The 8,359-nt window shown below is 34.3% G+C and overlaps 1 protein-coding gene and 1 long non-coding RNA gene across 2 annotated transcripts; one reads left to right on the top strand and one right to left on the bottom strand.

Moving 5' to 3' along the window:
• Window positions 1-2,564: 2,564 nt before the first annotated feature.
• LOC129573172 (uncharacterized) lies at window positions 2,565-3,457 on the bottom strand. Its single transcript, XR_008688567.1, has 3 exons — window positions 3,319-3,457; window positions 2,779-2,967; window positions 2,565-2,704 (listed from the first exon to the last, which is right to left on the bottom strand). It is a non-coding gene; the product is annotated as an uncharacterized LOC129573172 (long non-coding RNA).
• Window positions 3,458-3,522: 65 nt separating this feature from the next.
• Window positions 3,523-6,366, top strand: LOC129573171 (uncharacterized). Its single transcript, XM_055453464.1, has 2 exons — window positions 3,523-4,592; window positions 4,667-6,366. The coding sequence occupies exon 2, from the start codon at window positions 4,705-4,707 to the stop codon at window positions 6,268-6,270; it is 1,566 nt and encodes a 521-aa protein (XP_055309439.1). The 5' UTR covers window positions 3,523-4,592; window positions 4,667-4,704; the 3' UTR covers window positions 6,271-6,366.
• Window positions 6,367-8,359: the final 1,993 nt, after the last annotated feature.

The following is an 8,359-nucleotide window of genomic DNA, read 5'->3' as shown; positions in this document are numbered from 1 at the left end:
TAATCAGTTTCATCTGTGGGAAAATTCCAATCACACTTGGATTGTTTGGTAAGTCGCTGAAATGCAAATTTCAATTTTTTCTTTCATTTTCAAATTTCAATTTTTTCTTTCTTTCAACCTAGTCTTTAGATTAATCAGTTTCATCTATGGGAAAATTCCAATCACACTTGGAATGTTTGGTAAGTTGCTGAAAGACAAATTTCAATTTTTTCTTTCATTTTTCAAATTTCAATTTTTTCTTCCTTTCAACCTTTTTCTGTCATTTTCAGGCGGCTGTTACGCACTGTATCAGCTCTACGAAACGATGGGAGAAAACCAAAACCAAATGGAGAAATTGGAGGTCGTCGTTCTACGTCGCTCAAAATATGAGCACTCTAGAGTAGTAGAAAAAGGCGGGTTCGTCAGCAACTCTTGCGTCAACCATGCGGTTGACGCAAGACTGACGCAAGCCCTCTTGCGTCACCTTGCATCATTCAAAGAGTGAAGTCTATGCACCATACATTGATTAGCATAAAGATTTCAACTGTGGTATTTCATTTTAAAATTATATTAAGTACATTCTCTCTCTCTCTTTCTCTCTCTGTGTGTGCATGTGTGTGTGTCAATTCACACCAGATATTTACGCAATGCATTTCAGAGCAAAATACGAGTGTTTTTTGCACTTCGAAATGCAACAAAATACATTACATGACACCACACCACACACAAATACACACACTCACATTCAGTTCACCTTGGATCCAGGAACAAACAATTTTTTTCGACATTTCTCAATTGCTTCACTTCCAATTTGCAAATAGAAGAAATAAATAAAGAAATTGTGCGTATGTTTTGGTCTTCGTCTATAATTTAGAAAAACTAACCAGAGTTTCAGCTATTCAGATCATGCAAAGAGAATGAAACTGCTATTCTTCTTTTGTTGTTTTCGTTGTTGCTCTGTACTTTTCCTGTGGCTCTTTCATTCAGTCTATACACCAATACGTGAGCGCAATTTCTGTTTTCTCTTTCTTTCTTTATCGAATTCTCGTCTCTTTTTTTGTGTGTTCACTGTTCAGTTGTGTGATGTTATAGTATTTTACTTCTTCTTCTTCGTTTCGTTGCTTTGAATGTGAGATGTGTGATCAGCAATCGTACACTATCAAAATATAACGATGAAAATATGGCCGCCTGCCTACACATACAACATTGCTGTCTTTTGTGTTTCTAGAAAACAGATATCATCATATGATGATGTAAACATTTATATACATAGACGACAAGTGGCGAGATTTTGTGAAACGACCTATGATTTCGTCGCAAATGTCAAAGTGAGATAGATTACTCATTATCCAACAAAAACAACAACAAAATACATTGGTGCGTTTTAAGTTCATTTGTTTACATTTTGAAAGCTCCGTAGATTTTTACTTCGTTTGTATGTACCGAACATATGTTACCAGAAACGCATATATACCAACTTTTTCCATACATTTAGTGAAGAACGTCGTAGCTCCGCGGCTAGAGCATTGGTTTTTAGATTTTTGGAATACAGCAGCTTCGAGTTCGATTCTCACTATCATAAGATTTTTTTCTCTTCATTTCAATATTTTCAAATACTCACCAACAATTCTATTTCTATTGCTCATATGAGAGAGAGAGAGAGAGAGTATTCATGTTTATGCGTCGCTGCCGTCCGCACTCATCCGTTGTCCATAAGAAATATACACTAAGCAGAGACGTTTGCAAAACAGGTTTTGCAGTGTGTGTGTGTGTGTGTGTGGTGTGTGTGTGGTGTGTGTGTGTGTGTGTGTGTGTGTAATAGAGAGAAAATAGACGAAGGAAATCAAAATCAAACATGAAATCAATCCAAAATGTAATTCAATCGCTTGTATCCAAATCGTTTGTTCAGAGATTGCTGCCTTTGTTCATATTCCAATAAAGTTCATTGTATGGTTACTGTTTGTGTGAGCGTTTATGTGTGTGTGTGTTTATTTTTTGTAGCCAATTCGACTCGGCTGTGGTGGAATTAATTATTTTCGATTTTAATCAAATCGCATGATTTTATGATTGTTCAATCTCTGACTATATCATTTTTACAATGTACATGAACGCCTGCATTTTCTTGTATAAATAAGGTGTGATTAACCAACGATGTGAAGACTGATGGTGATACACGTTCTGTAAGATCATCTTCGTAGTCAAAGCTCATGATTCCAGTTGCATATTCGTTGTGCAGGTAATTAAACATAAGTGGAGAACCTGTAAAATTGAATTCAAAATTTCGTTAACACACCAAAAAAATCTTATCATCTTCAATTTACTAACCAGAATCTCCCTTTTCGATCTGATAATCTTCATTTTGCCTAGCAGTACAAATTATTTTCTCCAACTCGTTACAGTGCTCCCTTTCCACTTTAGTGAGAAACATTTTATAAATATTTTCACGAAAATCTCGTCTTAGCTTGAAATCATTTATTCGACTGATAATACGTAGAGATTGACCAATGTCATCGATGCACCTTAAAAGTACATGAGCTACTTCAGACACTTTTTCTTCTAATTTAACCACGGCGATATCATTTTTGTAGTCCATGTCAAGATTATCATAGTCATCATGAATTATTATATTTTCATAAATTACTTTTCTTTTGTCACCATTTGTGAAATAAAGACTCATGTATCCATTATCTCTCATTTGATCCTTGCAATGCGCTGCAGTCAAAACCTAATACGAAATTCAGAGATTAATAGCAAATTTTCGATATCACCAGTAAAGAAAGCTTTATTTTGTATACTTACGCGTGTTTCTGAAACCAAAAAACCTGAGCAGTAGCGGGTTTGACCGATTAGTTGACCCAGCAAATCGCTTTTCCACTTTTTCGTATCTATGACGATATAGACCAAGTACGGTGCGTCTATATGGTTCAGACGATATGTCGCTCTAAGATTACCTGGGTCGGAAGGAAAACTCAATGAAAGAATCGGATCCTAAAACGTAGAAAAAAATCGAAAAAAAATAAAATGAATTACATACGTATTTTTGGGACTTCATTGTACAAAAATTGAGAAAAAAGAGTATAATCAACACGATTCATGAAACTTTTAAATAATGAACATCAGTGGTTTTCTTAACCGGATAGTTTATAGCAAAATCTTTGTTAAAAATGTTTTTACCGCGTTTAGATGCCATGGTGAATTTGCGTGAAAAAAGAAACACATTTAAAACTGTTATGAAGTTATGTTGAATGTTTTTAGAAATGATTGCTATCAAATTTCATCAACTATCGCCAACATATTTATAGCAAACAAAGTTGCTGAAATTATCATAACAGAATTTACCGTTTGAACTGGATTTTAGTTGCTGATAGCTTGTGGTTGATTAAAGCCTCCTACTCGCTGATCTTCAACTCGAACTCGATAGGCTGGCTGTTGGGGATATGTGGGTGCCGCGGGATAACAATTGAAAGTAATCCAACACGGAATCACTTGCACTGTGAGTTTACAACTACGGACGACACCAAAAATACTTAGTGCTGAATGCACTATTAATATTAATGTTATTTTCATGGTCTGTCGATAACGTTTCACTGGTCACTACGCGTTACAAACTGCGAATGATCGTATAATTATGACTGACACTCAATTTGAAATCATATTACGTTCGTATACGAAGCGAATACGCTGAAATCGACACATCAGCAAGAAAAGTCATATGAATAACCCAATTTGTGTTTCAGTAACCCAAAGAAAAAAAGAGACGAACAGTGTAAATAATTATGATGTGCCAAATAAAATGAACGCCATAAACATTTCGACTGGATTATTTACCTATTTGTTTTTCTTATTTTATGGCACATAAATTATACTCTAGCTTTATTACCGTCTGTATCTCCACTAAAAATATGTTTGTCAGTATTATCTCCAGTTTCCATCATTTCTTTGATCCTTTCCTCAAACTTTTAAAAACTAATGTAAAAATTGTATCGTATTGTGTTTTTTTCGTTGTATCTCTTCTTCGTTTTACCGTAAATGCATTTGTCATGCCAGGCCATGTATTAATGCGTTATGACGAAACAGGTAGAAAGTTCGACTGCTTTGAAAACTAGCCAAAATTAGCATTTCAAAAATTGTACGAGCACTTTTTTCGCAGGAAAATCTCCTAATCCTGTTTTTATCAACTGATGTAGTACTGTTTCGTAAAAAAGGCTCTTACTCGTATTCATAACAAATACCTGCGACAAAGAATCACCCGAACCAGTGTGGTTGTCAACCGAAAACCTTAGTTTTGGTTTAAGCTAAATGATTCCTTTTTTGTATTTCAAATCATTATGTCTCTGATTCTTCATCGTATTTAAATATAGAGATACTCTTCACTCCGACGAGTTTTCTTAATCCTTGAACTACATACGTCGTTGGTCCTATGTTTGAATTTTTTTGTCGACACACCTATTTCACAATAGTTGACGTTTATGAGTTGAATAAACAACATCGTTTAAATATCTATTTATTTTCAAAGTAGAGCGTATATATTTTCGCCGTTTTCAATTTATTTTCATTTAATAAATGAATTTTTTCCTAGAATAAATTGCAAATAGAATCATCAATTTCGAAGTGTTGGTATACAATTATTCTGCAAAAGATATAGTTCAAAATGTTGTGATTTTTATTGTGTTGTTCATTTTTATAGGGTTCATTCAATAAATAAAACAAAAAAAAAACGCAATAATGGGAAACAGTCTACTAAAATTGTCACGTAGAAACAGCAGCAATGAGAGTGATGGAAACAAAAACCGGACTTGGACTCAATGGAATGGTAGAAATGCCAATGAAACGCCAATTCCAGTGGATTCTTTCGATGAGAACGAACATTTTTTATCATCTCCAATACTCAAACTGATTGGCCATTGTTTCGACGATCTCTTGGAATATCTATCGTTGACGGATTTGCATTCATTGGGCCAAACATGTAAATCGATGCAACAAATCACGGGCGAATTTTTCAAACGCAATTATTCCGCTGCCCACGTTGTCTGTTTAAGTGATGGTTTTTATGTAATTTTCCATAAAGATGCTGCTACAGATTGGATGACAAATTGTATTTCAATACCAGGTTTCATGCAATTTATCACTTCGATCGACATCGGAAATCATGTTGTGAACAAAAAGAAATCCAGGGGCCGCGGTTTTCACAATCCTTCCTTCTACAAAGATCTGGATATTAAATTGAAGTACATCAAATTGCATGCCGAAGAAATGAAAACAGTGAAAAAACTCACTCTCACAAATGTACGTGTGGATAATAAATTCACTAATTGCATTTTGGATATTTTACCAAACATTGAAAAGTTGAAATTGCTCTCTTCCACCGTCATTGGAGACTTTTACGATATTTTCCTGAAATATTGTACAAATGTGAAACATCTCCAAATTTGTGGAGTAATATTCGAAAACAATTCAAAATGGTTGCTGCGACAATATGCGACCATTGAGCATTTGGATTGGGTCGTTTCGAGTCGAGAGAAAAATTTAAAAAAAGTTGACGAACTTATTCGATTTTTCGAACTGAATCGCAATGTTCGCACTTTTTCTTGCGATATGTTTACAATAAGTTCCAATGTAGATGCATTCCTCAATTCAAACATAAAATTGGATACATTCGAACTGAAACAATTTCGTATATCGCAGATGAAAGGTTGTGACATCTACAGTTTAAATGAGCAGCTCTGTCATCTTCACAGTCATGGTTTCTTCAAGCGTTTACACATAAGTACTGTATCAATAGATTTAGGTTTTTTAAAACCGTTTGTGGAACAAATATTCACCCTTGATAGAGAGCATCTTGCATGGTCTTCACACATGGCCATAGGATGTAAGGAATTTGGTATGCTTTGCAGCTTGCGTGGCGTTGGGTATAACAAAATCTTTGCAAACAGTTTAGAAAGACCTGGTCTAAACAATCGAAAGGAAATTCTAGAATACTTTGAACAAATGAAAAATTTAACGAAAATTAAATTAATCAATTTTGAATTTGAGGCGATACTTAATCTGGAAATGCTGAATATGGTACGTGAACAATTGGACGGAGCCCAGAAGGTTACGATCTATGTACCAGACGCAGTCTATTTGGCAACAAAACGGGCTACCACAAACGGCACCACCAATTTTAGCCGCATTGCAATGAAACGACACGATTCGTATGAATGGAAGTTACAAGAACATTTATTAACCTATTTTAAGTATATGGAATATCTTAATCTTCGGAGAAAAGGGAACAAATTTCACCGATTTTAAACATTAAATATACATTTTTCGATTCTTTCCACATTACTCCACACTGTATTAATCTGAATCCACAATGGTCAAATAAATGAGCTTGATTTTGATGTATATTTTAAACAAGATACAAATTATTTTTTTAACTTTTCGAGTTTTTTGGCGGATGTTGCATTCTCTGCAGCTTTTAAACTGTTAAAGGCAAATGTCCAATGGAGAATAATTTTTTCCTTTAAATCGGCCTCAGTAGGATCTGAATAAAAACGAACGTAAATACAAGTACGAAATCATCAGTTTTTGGCATTTGCTAGGACTAAACAAACATTCAAAAAATACCCTGAACCAAAAGAAAATTGAAAATACTTTTCATCCACGACATGGTCGTGTGGAAAAGTAAAATACGATAGCCCATCCTCATGCTTCAATACCACATTCCCCTCAACTTTAATTTCTGTTGGTTTGAAAATATGCATGACTGGAAAATATTGTCAATAGAAATAATGCATAAGAATATTCAGAACAACACAAAACAAAACCCAGCAAAACAAAACGAAACAAAAAAAGTGTCAAAAAATACAAGCAAATCTATTTTGAGCCATTTTCCAGAAATTTCTCGACCAAACAAACAGAGTATTTGTATTTGTATTTATTAGTTGATTCTCTCTCGTTCTGTCCCTCCAATGTTCGCCGAAATTTGTTTGTGCTCTGTGTGTGGCATGGCAATTGTTCCGCATTTTCAGATTGACCGGTATTCAAAATTTGGGCTCTTGATCTGCTACCAGTAATCAAAGTGATTATGTGTTCGTAGTTCGATTCATCAAAGCGAACGTGCGCATTTGTGCGCTCGCGACAATAAATTTCGTATGATAGATTGCCGTTTGTGTCGGTAAAATAGTTGAGCATAAATCCAGGCGAATAATGTTATTATGTGTGAGATGTATCCTAAACCGGTACCCAAAAATCATGTCTAAATTTCCTCATGACTTTTAACACACAACAACAAATGAATTCGCAATTTCTTATGCAATCGCTCATTAAACGATTGTATTTTTGTACGCAGATTCTCATCCTCAGACAAACAATGACACTTTCACCTCGGCCAAACAATCCTGAAGATGAATGAAGTCAATTATTTTATGAATTAGTTTTTGATGAATTAAGATGACTGATTCATATTCATATTCTCTCTTTTACTCACATACCCTCTCTCTCTCTCTTAAGGTCATACTTCTCCTCATTTTTCTATCTTTTTCTCCCTTTTACTCACATAATTTCTCTCTTTTACACTCACACTTCCCCTCTTTTACTTACATATCCTCTCTTTTACACTCATACTTCCCCCACTCCTTTTCACATTTTTATTCGTTCACTTTAATTTGATTTTTTATCATTTCAATCCCCGCATATGTGAGTGTTTTGTTTACATTATAAAACTTCATGCAGACTGTGCAGTTGTATTTCATATAGATTCTTTTCTATTCTTTTTATATTCATTCTTCCGTCCATCCATCTAATCCGTCTATCCATCCAAATGTGCAATTAAAACTGATTCGAGTGTATATTATTTATATGGAACACGCGCTTTCGCTATCGGGACAGCAACGTATGAGTTCAATAAACTCGTTCAAGGTTAAAAACTGCGATTTGTCATACAATAGCTATTTCATTATGTGATGAAATGTAAAGCAAATGTACGAGACGATAATTCATGTTTCTTCCTGTATCGAAGAAACAAGTGTATGCATGTGAGAGAGAGAAACTAGAAGAAACAATTGTATGTGTGTGAGTAGCGTAAACTATAGCGATGGTATATGATTATTTGCATCGCTTCAGTCGTTGTTGCTGTTCATAATATATTGTTATGCAGATGGATTTAAGTGCAGTTTGAACGATTGTTTTAATATTAAAAAAGAAAAATATGTGTGAAAAATTTCAAACTTGAATTTCAATGCGAAAAAAAAAAATTGAAAATTGTAGATTTTGTTTGTTGAACATTGAAGTTAAATATTGACTACAATATCCTGAAGTTTCATCAAAATCGGTCAACTATTACTATTAAAAAACAATCCAAGTGTGATTGGAATTTTCCCACAGATGAAACTGATTA

This window comes from Sitodiplosis mosellana, unplaced genomic scaffold, assembly GCF_009176505.1.
Source record: "Sitodiplosis mosellana isolate CC-2019 unplaced genomic scaffold, AAFC_SMos_1.0 Smas_scaffold_5987, whole genome shotgun sequence".
In the NCBI taxonomy this organism is placed as follows: Eukaryota; Metazoa; Arthropoda; class Insecta; order Diptera; family Cecidomyiidae; genus Sitodiplosis; species Sitodiplosis mosellana.
Note: the sequence above shows the minus strand (reverse complement) of the source record. Positions and strands in the feature narration are given on the sequence as shown.